The sequence below is a fragment of the Amblyomma americanum genome, chromosome 11, assembly GCF_052857255.1.
Source record: "Amblyomma americanum isolate KBUSLIRL-KWMA chromosome 11, ASM5285725v1, whole genome shotgun sequence".
Classification (NCBI taxonomy): domain Eukaryota; kingdom Metazoa; phylum Arthropoda; class Arachnida; order Ixodida; family Ixodidae; genus Amblyomma; species Amblyomma americanum.
Genome location: NC_135507.1, coordinates 51,199,239 through 51,224,170, shown reverse-complemented (window position 1 = coordinate 51,224,170; position 24,932 = coordinate 51,199,239). Strand labels below are relative to the sequence as shown.

Here is a 24,932-nt window from a genome sequence, read left to right as displayed (position 1 = left end):
TTGAAATAAACGTTGTGCTTTGTTAAAATATATACTGACAAATTTGGTTTCATTTATGCTATTATTTTTCTTATTCTATCAATCAAATGCAAAAGCTTCCTGCACAACATAAAAGACTGTTCACTAGCGCCACCAAGCATTGTTTCACGAAAAACAAAGTGGCTTAGGCAGGCCCGTAAACCAACGCCGGGGTTGCGCACGTGAGTTTTCCCGTTCTCCGTGGGTCGCAGTCGATCCGTACGCAGTTTATCCTTGCATCATCCCGTTGTTTCCTCGTCGCACGGGCCTCCCACGCCGCAGTCGTCCGCCGACATGGCTCAGCAGTTCAAAGACATGGCCAGCAAGCTGGGCAAGGGCGGCGGAGGAGCACCCAAGGGGCTAGGCCTAGGCCTCAAGTTCTTGGCCGCCACCGCTGGCCTGGGCTACGCGGCCACACAGTCCGTGTTCACAGTTGACGGTGGCCACCGGGCCATCATATTCAGCCGCATCGGCGGCATCCAGAAGGACGTGTACAGCGAGGGTCTGCACTTTCGCATACCGTGGATCCAGTACCCCATAATCTACGACATCCGCTCGCGACCGCGCAAGATCTCGTCCCCGACCGGCTCCAAGGACTTGCAGATGGTCAACATCTCGCTCCGGGTGCTGGCGCGCCCCGACGCCGTCATGCTGCCTTCCTTGTACCGCATGCTGGGCACCGACTACGACGAACGCGTGCTTCCCTCTATCTGCAACGAGGTGCTCAAAAGCGTCGTGGCCAAATTCAACGCATCGCAGCTCATCACCCAGCGGCAGCAGGTGTCGCTACTGGTCCGCAGGGAGCTCACCGAGCGGGCGCGCGACTTCAACATCATCCTGGACGACGTGTCCATCACCGATCTGAGCTTCGGCAAGGAGTACGCGGCCGCCGTCGAAGCCAAGCAGGTGGCGCAGCAGGAAACCCAGCGGGCCATGTTCACCGTCGAGCAGGCCAAGCAGGAGCGGCAGCAGAAGATCGTGCAAGCCGAGGGTGAAGCCGAGGCGGCCAAGATGCTGGGCGAGGCCATCTCCAAGAACCCCGGCTACCTCAAGCTGCGCAAGATACGCGCTGCGCAGAACATCGCGCGCACCATAGCCGCGTCGCAGAACCGCGTCTACCTGAATGCTAGCTCGCTTATGCTGAACATCGCGGACAAGGAGTTCGACATCACGAGCATAGCGCACGGGACCACGAAAAAGTGAAGAGGACACAGCAGGCATGGCGCTCCATTCTTCCGGCTTTGCTGACACCACGGAGAGAATGTTTGGGATTGGGTTGATGCGTAGGTAGTAGGCCCCTTTATGGAAGGAAGATGACGAGAAGGACCACCTTTTGGGAAAGCTGTTGCCTGTCAATGCCGCAAGCTGTGCTCAGGCGTGCACTAGGTCGTGCTTATTGAAGAGGAGGAGCTTGTTGTGGTGATGTTCTCGGTGGGATGGATGCCCGTTTTCACAGCTGGCTTCTCGCCTCGAGGGCATCGCACAATGGCGTTATAATTATGGTTAACAGGTTGAGCCCATGAAGACGCCTCGGAGTGCAAATGCCACCCGTTGGTGCCTGCGTTATCGAATTTATGCGTAGTGCGTTAAAGAATTTAACATACCACCATTTTGTTTATTTCTGTATGTATGGGAAGCAGCATAGTATTTGAAATGTTAGGTGTCGCCTCTTGGTGCCGCCATTGTCAACTTTATGTTTAGCACGTCATTAAGAAATAAAAAAATAGCCCCATGTTGTTTACATTGGGCACTTTACTCCAGACACAACTGGATGCATCTCCGTGTCTGCCTTGCACCTGTTGTATGATTGGCTTGCATGTGGTGTCATGGGTGCTGTGATGGTAGACAGTGCATAATCTCTACAGTGCATGTCGAAGCAGGTGGCGATAGGTGGATTAGATGAGTACGCAGACTTTCACCATCATTGTGGTGCAACATGGCGGCTGCTGTGACGGGTCGCATATGAGGTTATGGTGACATGATGGTAAACCAAGCTTAGCTTCCACAGTGCCCACTGGAGCACACGGTGCTATGTGAATTAGGTGAACACGCAAACTTTCAGTGTGGCTTCCACTGTGACGTCAATACAAGCCATCCATATTTACCTAGACGTGCAGTGTGTCACTGAAGTGGCTTAGTTCCAGTAATACGCACAAGCTGACCACAGCTTTTAGAACGCCAGTGAGGGGTTTCCAGCTGAAAAGCCATCATGTCTCTTGTGATTACATAATTCCGATGGCTTCTTGCTTGCGCTCACACTTTTTCGTTACTTTATCTCGACTGTATGATACTATTTTCTTCTATATATAGATGGTAGTGTTCCGGATTCTGTGTATGGCATTGGTGTGGTTCTGCACACTCCTGAAAACAGGGATCCCAAATCGAAGGGCCATTGCATATTTGGCAATGATAGCTTTCACATACATGAAAACTTTGGCTTTACAGTTAGAGAAATTAAGGGACTTGTTGAAGGACAGACTTTCTAACCAAGGTTTATACGGTAGGCTCTGACCTGATACTCTTCATGCGGTAGCATTAGAGTTGTCACACCAAAGCCCCTCCGATGTAAGAGGAAAAATTCTTTGATTGGTTGAGAGCGATCATGTGACTTTGTGACGCCAGTACAACCTGCCCCGATTGGTAGAGAGAAGTCATGTAGCCTTCTGATGTCATCACAGGCTGCCCAATGTGGCAGGTGGCAATTGAAGATTGGCTGAGAGAGGTCACATGAACCTGACATCTTGACCTTCCCCATAGGTTGTGAGCAACCTAGATAGAGAATCGAAATAAAAAAATACAAAAGGTGCAAATATCTGTGCAATAGCAGAGTAGCAGATGCCTGTTACTGCATCTAGTAGTCCAGATGTGGTGGTTGATGAACCAACAATTGCAAAGAAACTGATGCAAACTCGCACAGAAGTTTCAAAAGAAGCTGTGACAAAGCTGTGTGCAGGTTAGGGTCATGCTTCCTCTTTCTCACCTTTCCTGTCATTAAACACCTCGCTCCCAGTCTTGCTGTGCTACAGCATATTCAAAATGGGATTACATCTACAAGCAGCACTGTATTTGCGATGTTGAAAACATTTCCTATCCGTTGTTACTTGTTCATGTTTGTTGAATGAGAAAACTGGGGGGCTTTTATCATTCATTTTATGAGTGAGGTTACTGCGTACTGCTGCAACATTGCCCTTTTAATTCAGGCTTGAGTGTTGCCAGTAGTGTTGGCGATGCCGTCTTTGATGTGAAACACTGCCTCTGGTCAAGGAGCCTGGCTTCAGGCTCCTGTTTCATTATTGTCATAATTTTACTCAATTACTTGCACTGATGAACAAAGGCTTTTCCTAATGCCCTGTACTGCACCAGCCGTGGCCAGCATAGCCCAGTAAAGCTCCTAATATCACCTCTGCTCTATTTTTAGCATTTTATCGTCCCTCGGAATGCACTCTGCTACCACTTATATTATCTGCTCGCTGCTTTTCGTGAGGTCAGTTTCCTGCTCTTGGTTCCCTTTACGGTATCTTTAATTCAAGTTAAAAAATAATTGCTGGCAGTATAGCATTGGTAACCATGAAATATTCTGCGAAAGCAGGTTTTTGCAGGTGGGCACCAATGCCACGTACCTGAAAGTGCATTTCCTTTCCTCTTGTGACTTGTGCACAGATGGAGGTTGATGGAGACGATGACATGCAATGCAGAGTGTGTTGCGGTTTAACACTAGATGTGGGTAGCTGCGGCAATAGCATAGTGCTCTCGTGCAGTGGCCAGCAAAGCTGATCTGTTTGCGCCGCCGCCTCGGGTTTGAAACCCAGTCGCAGGAATATTTAATTTCTCGAGGTTGGCCAAGGTCGCCCTTATTCAAAGTCTTGTTTATTTCTCGCTATTTCCCGCATCACGTGACCCATTTCAGAGGCTTCGCCACACACTCGCATTTTGCAGGTTGTGATTAAAAATATTCAATTGCAGAAACGGAAGGGCACAGTGACTGTCTGGCTTCTTGGTGGACACCTGAACCACACCATCGGGGAAGGGATGGAGGGAGTGAAAGAAAGTAGCGAAGAGAAAGAGGCACCGTAGTGGATAGCTCCGGAATAATTTAGACTACCTGGGCATTTTTAACATGCACTGACATTGCACAGCACACAGGCATATTTCCCGTTCTGTCTCAACTGAAACATGGCTGCCGCAGCTGGGATTGAATGAGTCCTGCCGCTCCGTATCCGAGCGCCTTAACTACTGTCACCGTGGCGGACTACCTCGAGCCAGCCCTCTTGGCTACGTTGCTTAGTTTTGTCTTACAAGGTTTCCATGGCATGTTGTGGTGACATGTTTATTACTAATTTTTTTAATTGTTTTAGGAACAATCTTTGCAACCAAGTGAGCACGGTCTAAGAAATGTAATTTCATCATCTTGGAAAGCTCAAGAAATCTTGTAGAGTTTTCCTATCAGGGCAGTGATGCATTGGTTCATCAGGAAAAATTGCATCACATTTATGATTAAGAGTTTCTGGTTGCATGCATGTGCGTTGCGAACTGTTTCTGAAGCCTTTACCCACATATGGTACTTTCTCCTGCAATGTGACCAAAAAGATCACTTTTTCTTTGGATGACTGAGAAATACTGCAAGCAGCTTTGCATTTGTGCTTTGCGTGGGTTGTTTGAAGGTTGTCCAGCTACAGAAAGTAGTGTGGCATGAAGGAGGACACGGTTACCCATAAAAGACGCGCGCAGCACATGCAGCGCTAACCGCCAACTAAGTTTGTTTTGCCACAGCCCTTCTTATAGCTCCATTGCTTTTCCTATTGAGTGAAGTCGTGCTGATGCATGTGCTTACCACTTTCTGTTTGAAATAGCCTTCGATGATCCTGTACTCTCATGCCTTTGGCTCGTTTGAGGAACACCATGCTCTTGAAAAATGGAACACATACTGAAGTATCTATTACAATGTTTGACTAAATGCCCCTTAGGTTTGCTTTTTGCATTCAATGCATGTTTGTGAGCCCAATCGTTATGCAGTCGATCCCGGATATCGAACTATTGCTGTATCGAACTGCCAGCACATCCCCTTTAAAATCCCCTGCAAAAGTGTAACAGTGTTCGCCTTTAACGAAATCACGTTTAGTGAACACTCGATATATGGAACTGCGCGCCGCGCCCCTGCAAGTGGCGCTTCTCCTAAGGGCACTCCCGCGATCGCTTTTCGCTCACGGAGCCGGGTCACCTTGGGCACCAGCTGGCAGCGCTAGCGCTGTGATACCACGTGACGAGGTGAACGTGGGGTGTGCTTCAGGGCGGCCTTCGGTCTGGCGCGCTTATTTTCAACGCGGCATGCGGGAGAGCCGGCGTTGGAGGCACCGGTTGTCATGCGGTGAAGCCAGCCTAGAGGATCGAAGGCTTGAGGCTGCTCTAGCGTGGCTTCCTTCGCTGCTGAAGGTGACGCAGAAATATTATTTTAACGCGACAGTGTTAAAAGGCCCCGTCCTCCAGGAAATCCGGTGTCGGCGTTGTGAGCGAAATATCACACATGGCTCTGGCAGGTGGTGCCCAGAGAGGAACCCTGGAGGTAGGTGGGCCACCTAGGTAACGTCACCTTGCGGTGTCGTCACAACCTGCCCATCTGATAGCAAACTGCCCACCGTGGCAGGTGACAGTTAATGAGTTGTCGCTCGGGAAGAGCAACCTCAGTTGCACAAGCCCCACCGGTGGCAGCACCTGCCATCGCAGGTCAATGGCGCATTACTTAACCGCTGCACCACTGCGCCAGGAGGGGTATGAGGACTCCAAGGGATTCATGAATGTAAAGCAGAGAATGACCTTCTGCATATGGCAATTAACCTCTTACGCTATGGCGACATACTCTTAAGGCGAAGCTTAAGTGTCCCCTCTTTTTTTTTTCCTGGACAGTTTCGGACGCTGACTGGCGTCTGCAACTGGTGAGCGTATGGTAACTGCCGCCTTCGCACCTGGAGGCAAAGCTCAGAAAGCGAAACTACCCTGCGACGGGTGCTCTCCGGCCGTCTTCAAGCCTTCCGTTGCGCGCACGTCGGAGCTTACTCGCATGTGTGAGCTTACCCGGGCAACAATCGATGTAGCACGCAGATCAGGCTTCAGGAGAGATACTGGAGTGATCCCAAGCTGTGCCGTTGGTATATCTACACGGCCCCGCTTCAGAAACCCTTTCACAGGAGCCGCCAACTTACTGTATCCGACCTCAGCCGCCGCTCTCTCGCGCGCCGGGTACGTTGGAGAGAGATAAAATGCTTGAATCAGGGAAAGCCGGTGTTCGAATTCAACGGCTTTAAACGGGTTGCAAGTATAACAGACCACCAAACATTTTTATCGAACGTGTTTGAATTAACTAAGTGTGAATTATCTGAGTGTGTCTCATATCGTGAGCCTACTGCAGGTGGCGTGATTGAAGAACCCACGTCTGGTTGCACGCTCATGCGTCATCGCGTTCGCGCTTCGCTTAACGTCAAGGCTATCGAGTCGGAGCAGAGAGTGCAGGGTCGAGGGAGCCCCGTGAGCCCGACACGCGGTGCTAATTATTAATTAACGAGGAATCAGTGCGCCGCAAACCCCCCCCCCCCCCCCCCCCACACACACACACACACAATTTTATATTGTAGACCGACACAGGCTTAAAAAAAACTTAATGCTTTGCTGACTTTTCAACTGAGGACCAGTCTTTACCAGAGTGATGAATGATTGTTCTGGACCAGTATTTATAGGGGCTGAAAAGAGGCTGCTACAACGCTGGCGCAAACGCGCACGCGTAAGTCACAATCCAGAAGGATGTCCCCTAGCCGCACTCGGGGACAGCACAAACTTCGGGAATCGGAACGCACATAGCTCGGGAGTGTGCACATCGAATGCAGCTATAAATATTCAGAACCGCCAGTGCAGTCCGCAAATGCAGGCGCCCAAGCTGAACAGAACCGAGATGCGAACGGGTTCTTGGCCTGCCCCTAAAGGTGTGAAGCTTCACACCCTGAAGATGTGGAGCTTCACACCTCCGAGAGTCCGTTTGCATGACGGAAAGTCCATCACGCAACTACATGTTTGCAAAATGTCGGAATCAAAACTCCAGGGCCGAGTACTATGTATTATAGATTGCTTGAGACCACAGCCAGAAGAATCACTTGATGTGCTATTTATTTGTTGACATATACTGCACGTATCGCAAGACCAGGGAAATAAAACACAACGTACTAATACACCATATGCGGCATCCGACAGTTGTTCTGGTCGTAGCGAGCGTAAATCGCCGGATAAAGAGTTGAGCGTTCCATGACGGAAGAGAAGGATCTACTGAATTTGTAGAAATCAGTATTGGTATATATGACAGCTTCACAGCTTGCCAATTTATGTAAAGTCGGTGGACTTGTTCGTTTGGTCAATGTCATATTGTCATGAAGTGGTTACGGCAGTCCGGCGTGCAGGAAGACAGCGAAAAGGCTTCCAAACGAAGCTCTTTGTCAGGCTGACTTGCGCCTACAAAGAACTGAATGACTCGGCGGCCCCGTAGCAACAAACATGCTCAGCGGTCGTCGAACAGAATTCCCGCCGCTCTCGGCCACCCTCAGTTTAAAGCCGGCAAGGAACGTTTAAGATAAGAAGAATCGAGATAAGTCCGGTCGCGTACAAAACGATAACGCCGCGTGCCGGTGGCATTGAGCGTGAATGAACAAACAGTATACAAAGATGAGCGAGAGAATTTAAACATGTGGTTGAAGGTGTAAGTACATGCCTATTCGTAATATTTCTCGGAACCCTTCAGGATGTTCACCTTTCGGCGAACCACCCGTTACTGGGCTCAAAATTTGAGGTTCGCGCCTAACCACCCATGAAATTAAAGAGGCGGGATAGCTGGTTAGTTCGAGATTATAGTTATCAATCATTGTACCAACGCTAAAGATTGAACGCAGGAGAAGAGGCACGCAGTGCGAGGCTGGCGAAGGTGTAGTACATTCTTACGCTACAAGTTGTGGTGGCGATTCGTATACACACAAAAAGAGAGAGAAAACACAAGGCTCAATGTATTAGGAAGGGCTTCAGTCAAAGCAGAGGGCTGTGGTGATTGGGGCTCGAATTATCAAATGTGCCAGCGCAAAAAACATCGCACAGGAGAAGGAAGGAAGGAAGGCCTCAGACGTTGCTGGCATATACCCACTACGATTGTATACGATTATGTACATTTAGCCATTGTCCCGGCCTCGATCTCCATGTTAACAGGACCCCTGTCCTTCCGTCTTCCAATCTATCAGACTACATACTATTACCACTCCTTTTCCCGTCAAAGCTTTCCTGTATCCAGCAATTAACCGCCTGTGTCTTGGCACAGGAAGGAAGGAAGGAAGGCCTCATACGTTGCTGGCACATACCCACTACGGGGGAGTGGCCAAGACACAGGCGGTTAATTACTGGATACAGGAAATTTTTGACGGGAAAAGCAGTGGAAATAGTATGTAGTCTGATAGATTGGAAGAGGGAAGGAAAGGGGTCCAGTTAACTTGGAGATCGAAGACGGGACAATTGCTTAATGTGCATAATAGTACACAATGCCTGTAATGTTGCAATGTCTTACTGACTGAGATCGGAGAAGAACGCGAAGCTTTACTTCCTCTTTTTTTGCGTGTGTGTATAGTGGAATCATACGTGTACACCGGCAATCAAAAGATTGTGAAACGCATTATTAAAAAAAACAAAAAAAAAACTTCAGCTCCGCCTTTGCACGCAGCCTGGAGGGTGCCCTGGATATGAAGAAATTAAATTTCATTTCCAAAGCCGTGTTCCATAAACTTAAAATTTCAGCTGGTGAATAGTTTCAGCCAGCTATATTCAGAAGCTCTTAGCCACTGTCGGCAGCTGACGCGGGTCCTGCATCTTTATCAGAACCCGCATACATGAAAGTTCGCATTTTTTTGCAGCTTTTTTTTTTACAAGAAAAACGCATCAGTTTCGCATTCTAATTACGACCGGAAGTGAGCGCACCTGCAAATAACTTTGTAGCAACAGCAGCACCCCGAGGGAACCTCCAAGTTGGCTGCTTTGCCGAAATCAAATTCCTGCTCCCAGCTCTCAAGTAAGTGTGAAGTTTGTTGCGCTTCAAAGCGATACATTTTTTTGTAAGTTTTATTTAAATATGCATTCTGCCGCACGAATGTATCCAGCTAAATATGCATCACAAGACTGAGTTGCATATTTTCGTAGCACAGAACGGAAAGAGTTTGTAGAGACGCAAATATTAATGATGGACATATGGCTGCAATACTTTTGTCTATAGCCGCGTTTACATGAATGCGACACCAGTCTAATCCAGCCAACTTTTTGAGGGAAAGTGCAAAAACGTCGAGGAAGCGAGTAGAGAACGAGCCAGGCCTTTCCTTCTCAAAACGTGCTCTTTCCCTCAAAAAGGAGACTGGAGTCGACTTCAGTCGTATTCATGTAACTGCGGCTTATATTCATGGGAACACATAGAATTGAGAACTATAATTAGACTAACGTCCATAAAGCGAACGGTTTGCTCAGGTCTTTAGAGAGGATATATCTGGGCATATGGTTCCAATAGGTGACTGATGGATTTGGCATCTTTTTTTATAATTTTAAAATTTTTAGAATTTTATATATATATATTTTAAATGAAAGGGCACATTGAAGTATATTTAGTAGGTATTGGGCATCTTGCAAGATTAAAGACCTACAAAAAGTTGCGCGCTGCCCTTAGCGTACAGACGCGACGCACGGTGGCTTCGAGTAGAGAGGGTGACGAGAGGGCGCGTCTTCTACGCGGACGACCTGTGGGTCGCCGTTCTGGGGAAGTCTGTACGGATCCTGTTGATAGCAGGCTGTCAACGAGCGCCCTTAAACGCCCCCTGGACCTCGCTCGCCCCAGGAAGTGTCAGCGACGCAGTCTAATCGACCGTAACGTATTTATCAGTGCAGTTATCTTAGTCGTCTGCTCGCTACATGGTATATATCGCCAACGGAATCTTGAAGAGAGATATGCAGAGAAAAAAAAAAAGGGGGAGTGAATGCTTCACTTGTGCTTTGCAGTGGATGGGCGACTCAGCTGTCTGCTTTTTGTTTTAAGAGATCTAAGTTCAAGTACGCAACCGCGGCTGTCTCTGCTTAGTGAAGCGCTCGTTACGTCTGCCACGGGGTTATCGAACGCGTCGTCTGCAACCGTATCGCCGTCACCCCTGCCCCGAGGCACGCGTCCGTTGTCAGAATTTTCAATCAGAAAGACAGCGGCTGCTAACGGGTAGAGTTTCCAGTTTCTCCCGTTACTCTTGGTTGAAGATAAGCCGCTGCTGCTGCTGCGACCGTCTTGTCTTAGAAGCCTTGAAACACTCGCATAACAAAAAGTTTTGTGATCGCGCTTGCGCATGTTGTTGGCCCCGCAGTGCGCTATGTGGCTCGGCTTGGTCGCTCACTCAAGCAATTACTCACTATAGCTCACATTATTTACTTTCGTGTCCTGACTCAACTATAAATAATTCATTCACTCTCTCATTAACTACACCATTCTCTCATTCTCCATCATTTTCTCATAATATTTATTTCATTGATTCACTAACTCTATTATTCATTCACTTACTCTCACTTGATCAGTTAGCGTTATGGTTTAAAGGATTAAGTAGTTTAAAGCCCGCCAAGAGGCGAGAGGGTCAGTTAAGAAGGCCGTACAGGAAAGTGCGAGCGCTTCGACTATCTTATTCCGAGTCAACTGTGCGCTACCTGGCAACATTAGGTGGCTCATATCTCGCTCGCTCGCTCGCTCATTCATTCATTCATTCATTCATTCATTCATTCATTCATTCATTCATTCATTCTCAAGCACTGACTTACTCATTTTCTCCCTCCATTATATTAGCGCTCACCAGAGGTGGCCATTTCACCTCAAAAATATGGGCCTCACCTAAACCTCAAAAAGAATTTGAAGACCTCACTCAACCTCAACCTCATCAGTCGAGGTCTCCTTAGACGCCCTCACCTCACTTTTCCCGAGGCCACTTCTGACCTCACTCAACCTCACTTCAACATAAAATTCTGAGGTTGAGGTCGGCTGCTCGACCTCAGAAAAAAAACGAAGACAAAACAAAAAGCGATTAAGAAGTTTTTCAGTTAAAAATAATTCTGAGAGTCATGTGAGACAGGAAAGCCAAATGATGATGGTATTATTTAATTAGGCGTGTACAGACACTATTGATGTGCACGCAATAGGAGAAGCTTATAACCTGGGATAAACCCTCAGAGAGTATATGTGGCCGGCGGGCAGGGGTGTCCCATACGCGGTTACCACCAGTACGTCGGTAAGTATTTTATATGTGTCAATATTTGGCAACCTGCTTCGTGTATAGTTGTTCGTATCGGAAGCCTCTCGCTCATTCACGCACGAACCGGCAATTGACAAACACAGCCCTTCTACACCATCTACCAGAACTTGGGAGGAGGGAGGGAGGTATTCACGATACTCTTTTCAGGCTTGAGAATAGTGACCGTATATAAAGAAACTGATTGTCGATGTACTTTCCAATGCGATGGTTATGCAGATGCATATCAGTATATTTCGATTTACTAGCTTCATCCGGCATAGCGAGAATGCTCTTTTAAGTCATTTGTATGTTGCCGTCGAAAACACTTAACAAGCTGCGACTGTAGTAGACCAACAGAGGCACGTTTTATATAAGTCTGTGTAGAAGCCAGTGACTTGTTTTATTAATGCGAAAGCATTAGATGGCTCACTTTCAAGGTCATATCCGCAAAAAAGTGTCCGCAAGAAACGGCGCCATGCGACGTCACAAGCCGACAAGTCACGCCACGAAGATGAGGACGTCACATAATTAATTAATACTAATGATTATAATTGGTAACAGTAATACTAATTCGTATAATTAGTGATGACACCGTGTATGTGACGTCATACCAGGTCACGTGACAGCGATGTAATGTGCCATCAAACCTAGTCACGTGACGACGCTGTAATATGACATCACGCCTACTCACGTGACAACGATGTAATTTCTCGTCATACCAGGCCCCCATCCACACCCCTTCCACCCCCATTTCAAGATCCATATGGATCCCACATTATTACAGAGAGAGAGAGAATGAAAAGGAAACGCAGGGAGGTTAACCAGATGTGAGTCACCGGTTAGCTACCCTACACTGGGGATTGGGGATAGGGGTTAGAAAGATGACAGAGAGGAAAACGCAAAAAAAAGGAACGTGCACACATGGAGACACACACACACAAGGCGTTCCAGTGAGTCTTTCACACAGGCCGGTAGATTGTAAGAAGCGCAAAAGCGGTTGCACGGCCTTCTTCTGCGACGGTAGGTCTTTTCGATGTTGTAGAATTCTTTTTTCGGATAGCGGTTGGTCGTCCAGTTGGTCAAGTTCGTGGCTAAAGCATGCCCTCTGTGGACTGTACTGCGGGCAGGAGCACAATATATGGCCAATTGATTCTTCATGGCCGCAGTGGTCACAGGTTGGGGTGTCGTCATCCATATGCGGAAGGCATAGGCTTTAGTAAAGGCAACACCCAACCAAAGTCGATATAAAAGCGTGGCGTCTCTACGGCGAAGCTGTGATGGCGCTCGAAGACTTAATGTTGGATCAAGTGAGTACAGTCGCATATTACGAAGAATGCCCACAACCCGGTCCACATTAATTACATTCGGATTGTCCAGCAGGTAAACGCGCCAGTTCTCATGTAGGACATACTGAAAAGACCATACAACGACACATGCCTTTGACTCTCGAAATGATGGCGATGATGATGATGCTAACAGTGTATCCTTATGAGCCCGGGGAAGTCTGAAATACCGCTACCAAATTAAAAGTTGCCAGAATATTGATTAAATAGTGCCCATTACCCAGCAACCGAAGACCAATTATTGTGCGGGAAAATAGGAATACCTGTAGCTAATAATTAGGGATGATGATGTTGATGTTCCTGGGAGGTCAAGACCCTCCCCCGTTTCCGCCACTTCCCTCCAGGTGGCGATGGCAATAGTTTCGAAATCCTGTGAATTCTCCGATGACTCGGTGAACCCGCGGCATTTTGCAAGAAAGGACTATATTACGTCTTTGAACACTGTGCCAACTATTAAAATCACACAGGTCAAAACAACTGGCTTAGAGTGGGCAGCGTGAACCGCTCTCTCTGTAAAGAGCACCATGGCTCTCCGCTCAAATTTTCCTGCAGCGAAATCTTTTTCTGAGCATCCCCCCCCCCCCCCTCCCCAGGGGGAAAAAACCGCTTAAGTACTCATACACCTCAACAGAATTCTGGGTACGATTTCGTCAACCAATCTAAGAAAACCTGCTCTAAGTCAATCACTTCTTTTCCTTCAAAACTGAACTAAACAATGGTACGGTAGCATCCTCGATGTTTTTTTACCCGCGAGCACCGCGCGAGCATTCTGCTGAGCCGTTTAAGGTGAACGATGGGTCTCTGCAAAATAGTTCAAGGAAAGATAACGTGTAGGGCCTCGTCGTCTGCAAGGCAGGACACCAACCTACTGACCCTATACGAGAAAAAAAACAGAAGAATTAGAAGGATGCAAACAAAAATCGCACACTAAAAACAGAAGCGAACAGTGTGTCCCATTAAACGTCATATTAGAAGGTTTGAAACAGCGACTCAGCACCACAGCGCCAGCACGTAATCAGTTCTATTCACTCATCTTCATTAAAAAAAAAGGAAAAGGAATCAGTTACCACATCACCATGCATTCATCATAGTTGTGCATTTTTTTCGCCGCTGCAACACCGCTGTGCTGGCGCGTTCGCCTCGTGTTGCGGTGTTTTGGCATAATAAGTGAATTTCCGAGAAGGAACAAGGAACCGGAGACCAAAGAGAGGTTATTCGGAAGGATATAAAAGTGAAATTATGTTCGCATCTGCTTGCATTACGGAACGGGATTATACAGAGGTAGTGTGAGATTGGAAAGGGAAGTCACCGATCAAAAGCTTCGACGGTGTTATACAGGTTTTTCTGGCTTCGCGCTTTTTTAATTAAATCAGCAGGTCTCCTTGTTAGGAACCGCCTGAATCACATTCTCTCGCCTGTGCCGACAGCTCCAGTTTCTGTTAAGTCGGCTTGTAATATACAGCAGAATACCCTTCATTCGACTGCAAGGCTAGAGCCGTGACGTCAGCATGAACACGAAGCAGTCTTGCTTGGGGCCATCCGCGCTGCGACGAATTTATTGCGTGCTTGGTGGACTGAACTTATTTGTTTGCGGCATCAAACAAGGCTACCGCGGGTCAAATTGAGTTCCGTGCTTTGCGCGCTCTCGGGAGTTTGAGCCGACCGGCAGGCAGCCGGGTGTTACGCCTGCGGGGCAAGGGGGAGGAAGAGGGCGTGCTGTGACAGTAACACTCCTTCCGGGAAGACCAGAGGGGTGCGGCTTCCTGTAGGCTCGGACTGCCCGGACATTACGGCGCAGCACCGGAAGCTAAGAGGGAACTGTGGCATCCGGTTGTCCGAACACGGGAAACCGAACAGCAAGCGTCATTGCAGGAACACTGCGGCGATGCGCTGCAACTCCGCTTCGGAAGCGGCACTCGTCAGAGTAAGACGTGGCAACTGCAAAAAGTCTCGACATCATAATTTCGACCTCACTGAATGACGACCTCACTCATCCTCAAACTGACGCGTGAGGTTGAGGTCTGATTTGCTGACCTCATTCACAAAATTTCGCGCTGTCACCGACCTCACCTCAACCTCACCTCGTGAGGTGAGGTTGAGGTCAACCTCATGAGGTTGCGCACCCCTGGCGCTCACTCATTCGTCCACTTAATAATCTTTCTCACTCATTCACTCGCTGATACACTCACTCATTCGTTCATTGACTCTCAGACACCCACTCTTTCAGTTATTTTCTCTTTTTAATACATTTGTGCTCTCCTTAATTTACTTTCTCTATCATTCATTTGCTCAGTGTGGCACTACAATGGCCTATGTTCTACTGTGACTGAATATGTGCATAGATGGTGACTTCTGAAGTGGATTGTGATGTGAACTGTGTGGATTGATTGTGTGCATAGATGGTGACTGCGGGAGAGAATGTGTGCTATTATAAGAGACTGTGCGCTTAGCGGGGTAGATGCGGCATTGTTAATATCGAAGGGACGCTGCGGTGGAGCAATTGCCGGCAGACAAAGCAAGGCTAACCCCACCTGTAGCATTCAACACCTCAACCTCAACCTCACACAATGTCTCATTAATTAATAATTCATTTATTCATTTACACTCGCGTTAATTATCTCTTAATTCACCATCATAATCTCTAGCGAGACTAGTTTCAAAGCAGAACCAACGCCTCTCTCTTTGATGTTCAATTTAGCCCTAGCTCTCCGGCGCCAGCCCCCCTGCTAGCCTAATGCAGCATATTTCCTCATATCACATTCCAACCTAAAACTCTGCCACGCGCGGATTCATTCATTCATTCCTGATGAATAGAAGGAAGACAGAGGTAGAATTCATTTCCAACAACAACAACAACAACAACAACAACAACAACAACAACAACAACAACAACAACAACAACAACAACAACAACAACAATAATAATAATAACAGTTGGTTTTTGGGGAAAGGAAATGGCGCAGTATCTGTCTCGCATCTTGGTGGACACCCGAACCGCACCGTAAGGGAAGGAGTGAAGGAGGGACGAAGAGAAGAAAGGAAGAAAGAGGCGCCGTAATGGAGGGCTCCGGAATAATTTCGACCACCTGGGGATCTTTAATGTGCACTATCTGACATCGCACAGCACACGGGCGCCTTAGCGTATTGACTCCATGACTACAGTGCACAATGCATATTCGCGTCACTAATGCATCGTCTTTGCCAGAAATAACCAAGCAGTGAGGTTCGCTTCTCAGTCATATTGTGGAGCCCTCGAGCCGCCCCAGATACCCAAAAGCCTCGAAAGTAAGGACAAGGGTTATCTCACCTTACACAGATTTACAGATTAAGAGGTGCCATAGGTGTTCAACTACACAGTTAAGAGGCAAACCCCGTTGCCTGGTTCCATTTTTTTAATTGGTTTTTGGGGAAAGGAAATGGCGCAGTATCTGTCTCATATATCGTTGGACACCTGAACCGCGCCGTAAGGGAAGGGATAAAGGAGGGAGTGAAAGGAGAAAGGAAGAGAGAGGTGCCGCAGTGGAGGGCTCCGGAATAATTTCGACCACCTGGGGATCTTTAACGTGCACTGACGTCGCACAGCACACGGGCGCCTTAGCGTTTTTCCTCCATAAAACGTAGCTAGCCGCCGCGGTCGGGTTCGAACCCCCCGGGTACTCCGCATAAGTAGACGAGCGCCCTAACCACTGAGCCACCGCGGCGGGTACAAGCGGGTGAAGATGGCTTGTAGATTACGACATTTAAGGATATGAAACATATGCATAAAATTTTTAGGTTCCACTCAATCGCGTCTGAAGTACCCAGCAGACCTGCGTAAAACTCTAGGTTTACTACAATACCTTGAGAAGGACAGAGTGCTAAAAAGAATTTAAAGGGACCTGGCTAGTTTCTAGCCTCTGTTCAGAAAATTACTGGTAGAATTACTTTAGCCAATATTATACTGTCGATATAAAACTGCAGCATGCCCTCAGGCCTTGGCGTGACTGCATATCGGTATTTCTTAAATATCTTGCTCAGGCTCAACTCCAACAAAAAGGCGTTTGAACAAGATATATGCGGCCAGAAGTATGCGTCGGTCCCCGCGTACGGACAAATTACGACATGTTTTATGACATTATGACAATTATGACATTAAGATCATACAGTTTCTTTAGAAAAAGTTGCCGAATAAACAAAGCAGAAAAAAAGGATTGCGTGTTAATTCAAAGTGAATCTACTTTCTATCCATTTAGCCGCTAAAGATCCCCAGGTGGTCGAAATTATTCCGGAGCCCTCCACTACGACACCTCTTTCTTTCTTCTTTCACTCCCTCCTTTATCCCTTCCCCTAGGGCGCGGTTCAGGTGTCCAACGATATGTGAGACAGATACTGTGCCATTTCCTTTCCCCCAAAACCAATTAATATTATTATCCATTTAGCCGTGCGCAGCTCTTCCTTTCGATTTTGACAGTTTTGATTTCTTCCCTTTGCGATATATTTTAGCCATCGGAATTACGACCGTAATCTTTTACTTTGTCATTGTTTATCTTCAATCACATTAGGTTTGTTCTTTGAAAGCAACCTCACAACAAAACGATCCCGTGGAAAGGCCTCTACGACTTCCACATGGTCTAGATATCAGCTGTTATAATTTGTTAACTGCGAACTGTAAGCATGTTGAGTGTATGCAAGATATATTGGTGTTATACTTTCCACCGAAAATGCTTTCCGTTCATGCCAATATTTTCTTGTCAAAGCTGCAGAGCCCCTGAACTTCGCTCATTTGGATGGGGGTGATAACAATAATAATGTTTTTTTGGGGGGAAAGGAAAATGGCGCAGTATCTGCCTCATATATCGGTGGACACCTGAACCGCGCCGTAAGGGAAGGGATAAAGGAGGGAGTGAAAGAAGAAAGGAAGAAAAAGGTGCTGTAGTGGAGGGCTCCGGAATAATTTCGACCACCTGGGGATCTTTAACGTGCGCTGACATCGCCCAGCACACGGGCGCCTTAGGATCAGTAGCTGAGCGTCCTAACCACTGAACCACCGCGGCGGGTACGGATGGGGGTGCCAGAGAAGTGTTTTTTGGGGGGGAGGTGGGTGGGGGGTGGGCTCATCATATTAGTTCCTGCGGAGGCATCCCCTGCGAAAATCTGTGGTAACTTCTGTTCAACTTGACGGGATCCTGCTGGTCTTATATGCAAAGCAACTTCTCTGGCACGCCCATGCAAGTTACCACAGATTCTCGCAGGGGATGCCTCCGCAGGAACTAATATGTTGGTTCCACCCCTCCCCTCCAAAAAAAAAAAGTTCAATGGCGCTCACTTGGCGACTAGATGGAAATGCGTGAGCGGTCACCGTTATGAACTACGCTCATTGACCGCAGACCGATTTATTTTTATTTTTTTTTTGTATTTTCCCTTCTTGGCGTTTGCGTTCTCGTCACCTTCTTTAAAGTTCACAGATCCCTGGGAGTCCTCATACGCAGTCCTGGCGCATCGGTGCAGCGGTTAAGCGATGCGCGAGTGCCCTGCGATGGCAGGTGCTGCCACCTGGTGGAGCTGGTGCGACCAAGGTTGCTCTTCCCGGGCAACCTCTCGCGACCAGTCACGCCACGGTGGACAGGGCGTCACTGTTCTGCGCTACTTTCTCTGAGACATGTCCCCTCTCATGTCAAACGTTCTCGGGCAAAAATTTTGAAAGTTGAAAAATTGTAGGATACTGTTATGGAAATATTAAAGATAATAGTCCATTCTTCTGATATGTAGCAAAATATTTTCTTTAAAGTGTCGCATCGAACTGTCGCATCGAACTGTCGCATCGAAACTGTCGCATCGAACAGTTCAGACTGCAATAGAAAACCAATGGGGAACGCTTTTGAAAATAGCAAAAACGTGAATAGAAAAAAATACTAGACTGCCGTCGGGTGATGTGCGGATATATTGATTGTTAGAGTGAAATCTTACATTATGTGAAAAAATTGCGTTCATAAACGGTTTCCCGCTCGAAAATGCTTTTGTCCAGAATTGTTGGGGTTGAATGCTCACGCATTAATAGATCTCCCATGGCGAACCTAAGAAATCGAAACAGTTGATATTATGAAATAAACGAATGTATTTTGTGAAACAAAATAATGCAAGTCGTGTTAGTAGAATCGATACAATTGTTATGGCGATGCAATTTCAGAGCTTCTCCCCAATTAGTGAAATTGATGTTGGTGCTCGCAGAATATGCGAGCACCACAATGTATTATTCCTCAGCTACAGAGCGCGACGTTTTCTTTTAACCGGTTTTTGAAGGCACATTGCTCACGGCCTTTCACGTAGAAACACGAACCACGGCATGCTCAGGATAGGCAAACGCAGATACGTGAAAAAAAAAAGTGTTCTGATCACAGGAGGTTTTCGTTTTAGATGGGGCCGGTGCTGTTTAGCAGACTGGAGGTAAACATCAAAGACCAAACATCGTCCAGATAGTGCAGTGCTGCTACACGTTTGCCGAAGAAAGACACAGACATTACCACCACCACCAGCTTGTGGCTGTGCCAGAGGCCAAGCTGCACGTACTGACACAGACTCCAGGAACGAGCAGTTCTACTGTGACTGAATATGTGCATATATGGTGACCTCTGGAGTGGACTGTGATGTGAACTGTGTGGATGGATTGTGTGCATAGAGGTGACTGCGGGAGAGAATGTGTGCTATTATAAGAGACTGTGCGCTTAGCGGGGTAGATGCGGCATTGTTAATATCGAAGGGACGCTGCGGTGGAGCAATTGCCGGCAGAGAAATCAAGGCTAACCCCACCTGTAGCGTTCAACACCTCAACTCAACTCAACTCAGCAGTTCGGGCACAAGGCACCAGCGGCACTCCTTCAGAAGACCTAACTCAGCTCCCTTCCCTATACCGGGCAGTCTATTCCTTTCTTTATTTAATTTATCGATTCACACACCTGGCCCAAAGCGCAGTCCCGCTAAGTGCAGACTCAAAGGGCAACGGCCCACGGTAATTTTTCTACCGCCGCTACAATCAGGCTCAGCGCGCGCTCTCGGCCACGTGTTTGTAAGTCCGCGGTGTTGCTGCTGCTTCGAGTTTGCGGACGTGAGCAGCTGTCGGTCGGTGACGTCACGGACGTGGCTGCCGGACATTGGACACCTCCTGAGCAGCGGCACGCGCCCGAGACACGTGAGGAGGCGACCCCGCGGAGGGGGGCGGGGTCGGAGGGCGCTTGTTGCGTCGCCGCCGCCAGGGCGCGTCGCGTGTCCCTTCTTGTTAACGGTTTCCTCCTGCGCCGAGACCCGATACGCTGCGGCACCCGGAGACCGCGTGCGCGGTTTCTCTCCCTCTCCTCTTATCTGCGACGGCGGTCGATATGTTTTTGAACAGCGGACACGTGCCGGCAGACGCGCAGACGAGCTTGCGGTCGCGTTCACAGCGTGCGCCAGCGACGAAGAAGCGGCCGTTCTAACTGAACCGGTGGGGCGGCAGACCACGTCGTGTTTGTAGATTCATACCTGTTTTCTACACTGCGTTAGCATTACAGTCTTTCGGCGAGAAACCCGCTGTGTGTGCGTGTGTATGTGTGAAGCCTCCACCCTAGGGTGACTGCACTTCCGGGCGCCAAACGGTAAAAATGCATCTCCCATCTATGAGCCTCCGTTCTCCAACAAGCACCCACCATCAGCCACACCCACTTGAACCCTACAGAATGCCCTCCAGAAGCCTTCGCCCACCAGAAGCACACGCAGCTTATGAACGAAAACGAGTAATAATAATAACAATAATAATTTTTTTTTTTGGGGGGGGGGGAGGAATTGGCGCAGTATCTGTCTCATATACCGTTGGACACCTGAACCGCGCCGTAAGGGAATGGATAAAGGAGGGAGTGAAATAATAATAATAATAATAATTGGTTTTGGGGGAAAGGAAATGGCGCAGTATCTGTCTCATTATCGTTGGACACCTGAACCGCGCCGTAAGGCAAATGATAATGGAGGGAGTGAAAGAAGAAAGGAAGAGGTGCCGTAGTGGAGGGCTCCGGTATAATTTCGACAGGAATAATTTGGTCGAAAACGAGACGGCGAAATCAAATTCGAGGACTCAATGGAAACGCCATAATGGAAAAACTAAATGTACAACAAATCATGTCCCAACAGTTTGAAAATTTTGAAAATTTGAAAATTGCAAGGTACTGTTATGGAAATATTGAAGGCAATGGTCCATTCTTCTGATATATAGGAAAATCTATTTTAAAGACGGTGCTTTTGTGGGCTAGTTGGGTTAACGTTGCCTAAAGGGGAACGGCGCAAACACAGGACAAAGAGCGCCTGTCTTGTGCGTTCCTCTCTTTGTCCTGTGTTCGCGCTGTTCCCTTTTAAGTAATTTCTTATAAAGTGTTTACATCGACCGCATCGAACAATTAAGTCTGCCATAGAAAACCAATGGGGAACGCTTGTGACGATAGCAAAAACGTTAATTGAAAAAAAATATATGTAAGACTGCCGTCGGAAGTTCAGCGGATATGTTGATTGCTATAGTGAAAATTTACATTACATGAAAAAATTGCGTTCATAAATGATTGCCAGCTAACAAATGCTTTTGTCCGGAACTGTTGGGGTTTAATGCTAACGCAGATTTGTCCATCACATCGTATGATCGCGAGTGCGGGTTTTTTCTTTGATTACTAGCTAGCCAAACATCCAAAGGGAACAGTAATAATAAAAATTAATAAATAGGAAACTAATGCCCCAGGGTATGGGGAGGGACGAAAAGTTCACCATAAATGGGAAAGGTATTAATAATAATAATTGGTTTTTTGGGGGAAAGGAAATGGCGCAGTATCTGTCTCATATATCGTTGGACACCTGAACCGCGCCGTAAGGGAAGGGATAAAGGAGGGAGTGAAAGGAGAAAGGAAGAGAGAGGTGCCGTAGTGGAGGGCTCCGGAATAATTTCGACCACCTGGGGATCTTTAACGTGCACTGACATCGCACAGCACACGGGCGCCTTAGCGTTTTAAAAACAGTAAAGAAATGCATCTGCCCAGAGCAAGTAGCGTCAGCAGGTCCGGGCAGTGAGTGGGAAATACGAAACAGAATAAGAATGCGACTGTTTGCATTTGGCAGGTGTTCTATTCGGAGGGAGGTCTATAATAGGTGCACCATGCCGGTATTCTCTCACCTGTGTCACAGAAACGTGGAGGCAATGAGTGGCTTGAAATTAAACTGAGGACAACGCAGCGAGTCACGGAATGATAAGTGACAGGGATGATGTCTTAACAGAACAGAGTGGGCCAGCGAACAAACCTGAGGTAAGTTTCTTTTTTCAGGAATTACCCCACGTTACGGATTGGTAATAAACACGCCTTCATTTAGGGAGCACACTTGCATTTGCGAAAGGCGGTTATACTGTTTTATAGTTTTAACAAAAAGAAATAGATTGCAAACATGTTATTCCTGGTACGATATACCCGAATTTCTTTAGAACAATCATGCTGTTTAAAAATCTAAAAGGGTCGCTCAAAATAAAATTCGCGATTGATCCCAGTTTTTCCACGAAATATTAAGTACAACAACTTTAGTCCAAACTTTCTTCTACGAGAAACAAGACGTTCTCACTGGAAATCATTTGTCATTGCTTTACAGCTACCCTTTCGTTCATACCTAGGAACCCTGTTGTCCTGTTGTGTATTTTCTCCAGTTTGTCAGTTAATGATTTACTGTATGTGCAGGGTCCCATTCAATGCTGGCATAGTCCATGACGGGTCTAACACAGGAAAGGAAAGGAGTCTTCTTTAGGTTTCGCTACAAAAATTTTAGATTGAACTCAATGAAAATCGGCGTCCTATCAGCTTTTGTTACCACGTGACCAAATGTGCACTCTGTGAGAAGTAATTCGACATTATAGCACCTAAGTATGCGTACCTACGACTCTCGCGGACGAATGATTATTTATGCGATACTGAACTTGAATATTTGTCTTTTTTTCGTGCAATACAGCGGTGAACACACTTTCCCATGTTCAAATACATTTCCCATTTCGAACACCAAGCGTAGAAAGACTTTAAGTCACTTTTGTGTAAAGAACGGAGTCTTGAGCAAACGGTCGTATAGCTTGAAGAAATATCCAGTGAAATATCATTTCTATAGGCTGCCCATCTGACATGAAAATTTTTGTTTTCATCAAAATGAACTACTTCCTACTTTTTTCTGCCCCCCCCCCCCCCGAAAAAAAAGGCCTTGAAAAAGTTTTCAGTTTTCCAGCACAAATTGTAGGGACGCGCAGAATTTCGTACAAAACGTCATAACTGACGGAAATGGCAGCATCGAAATGTCTCGACATATCATGAAAACATCCTAAGCACAATGGAAATAACTTGTATTGCGAAGGTGCGCATTACGCTTGAAACTGCGAAAAAAAAAAAACGACGTTACTAGCGGCGGCAAAATTTGTCTGCATAAAAAAGGCTGACGATGTGCTACTTCGCCCACCATTCCGCGTAATATTATTTACTGCGTTCGCTAATTGACATGAAAAATCAGCTTAATTGAGAGATGAAGGAAGCGAAATATACCTGAAACAAAGAAATTATTGCTAGGCGCAGCTCACTTTGTACAAATTTTGTACAGGGACACGTGGGCGAATGGGATTAAAAAGTCTGCAGAGATAGTGAAGGTGGCCGCAGCCGGAACAAGACACGGTTAATCAGCGCGAAACGGGAGAGACGTCTGCCCTGGACGTCTGGGACGCAAGTGGTTTGTCGTTGATGATAATGTTAATTTTTAATGCGAAAGCAGGCATCGTACGTCATAAAAATCGCTTATTGGTCGAGGATGTGTGAGACCACAATGTCGTCATGCGACCACGTGATGAGTAGTGATTGCGTCACAATGACGTCACTATATACTGGTAGTGACGTCGCATGACCAGATGAGACGTCACTTCTGGTAAGGGCATCAACAGCTGCTAATGCTATATCACTGCCAACACCTAACGTAATAACGTGTCCCTAGGTTTTCTTTTACAACGACATCTTCACGCAGGATTTCTCTGCGACAGACGGCGTCTTCGTTAACTGTTGGAAGCAAGAAGCCACCCGTTCAACTGCTGCTCGACTAATAATAATAATAATAATAATAATAATAATAATAATAATAATAATAATAATAATAATAATAATAATAATAATAATAATAATTGGTTTTGGGGGAAAGGATATGACGCAGTATCTGTCTCATATATCGTTGAACACCTGAACCACGCCGTAAGGGAAGAGATAAAGGTGGGAGTGAAAGAAGAAAGGAGGAAGAGGTGCCGCAGTGGAGGGCTCCGGAATAATTTCGACCACCTGGGGATCTTTAAAGTGCACTGACATTGCATAGCACACGGGCGCCTTGGCGTTTTGCCTCCATAAAAACGCAGCCGCCGCGGTCGGGTTCGCGCCCGGGAACTCCGGATCAGTATCCGAGCGCCCCATCCAGAGAGCCACCGCGGGGGGTCTGCTCGAAGTCGCTCTTGTCGGAGCCGGCATTAGCTATAGAAGTCACATATATAGGCCGATGAGTGGGCATTGCAAGAAACAAAAATACGAGTGTTTTGCGAAGAAAAAACAAAGACGCAGTAATTTCCGTAGTCTATGTGGATATTTGGACGTGTCACTTGTGTTAACGCGGTCCAGGTGAGCATGGCAGAATGCGGTCTTCTGGGCGTTGAGCAGCTGTAGTTATTGTTAAAGAACCCTGGCTGGTCGAAACTATAGTCCGGAGCCATCCACTATATAGCGCCTCTTTACCTACGCCTTCTTTCGCTGCCTCCTTCATACCTTCCTCCACGGTGTGGGAGTCTTGTACTGCGGTTTCATTCCCTGATAACCAATTAATATTCGTATTACAATGAAAAAGTATACAACTTTTTTCCTACATTGATAGCGATAGCGGTGACCCTCTTCGGCATAAATAGCGTCGTTGGCGCTGTACGCCAAAAAAGAAAAGAAATACCTTTGTCATATTCAAGAACTGATGGTCTGGAAGGCTGTTATCTATAGTCATGGTATACAGTGGGCGCTATAATGGCGTTGGAGGACTTCTTTTACAAGAAACGACCATTAAACAAAAATACAGACATGAAGCTTGAGGGTGCCTGAGGCCCAGGTCATGATGTATCGTTCATTATGCAGGCACGGACATTATTATGCACGGACAACGAGCAGACGCATGTGCACAGTAGTTATTTACTTATTTTTTCTAGTCTTTAGGCCGTAGGGTGTGGTCCTGAGCC

At 47.0% G+C, this 24,932-nt stretch overlaps 1 protein-coding gene across 1 annotated transcript; it reads left to right on the top strand.

Moving 5' to 3' along the window:
- The first annotated feature begins 162 nt into the window (after window positions 1-162).
- On the top strand, window positions 163-1,785 carry Phb2 (prohibitin 2). The gene has a single exon (XM_077642964.1). The coding sequence runs from the start codon at window positions 313-315 to the stop codon at window positions 1,219-1,221; it is 909 nt and encodes a 302-aa protein (XP_077499090.1). The 5' UTR covers window positions 163-312; the 3' UTR covers window positions 1,222-1,785.
- The last annotated feature ends 23,147 nt before the right edge of the window (window positions 1,786-24,932 follow it).

What these genes read in the sequence shown, in the direction of transcription:
- Phb2 (XM_077642964.1), top strand. Translation starts at nt 313, where the DNA reads ATGGCTCAGCAGTTCAAAGACATGGCCAGCAAGCTGGGCAAGGGCGGC.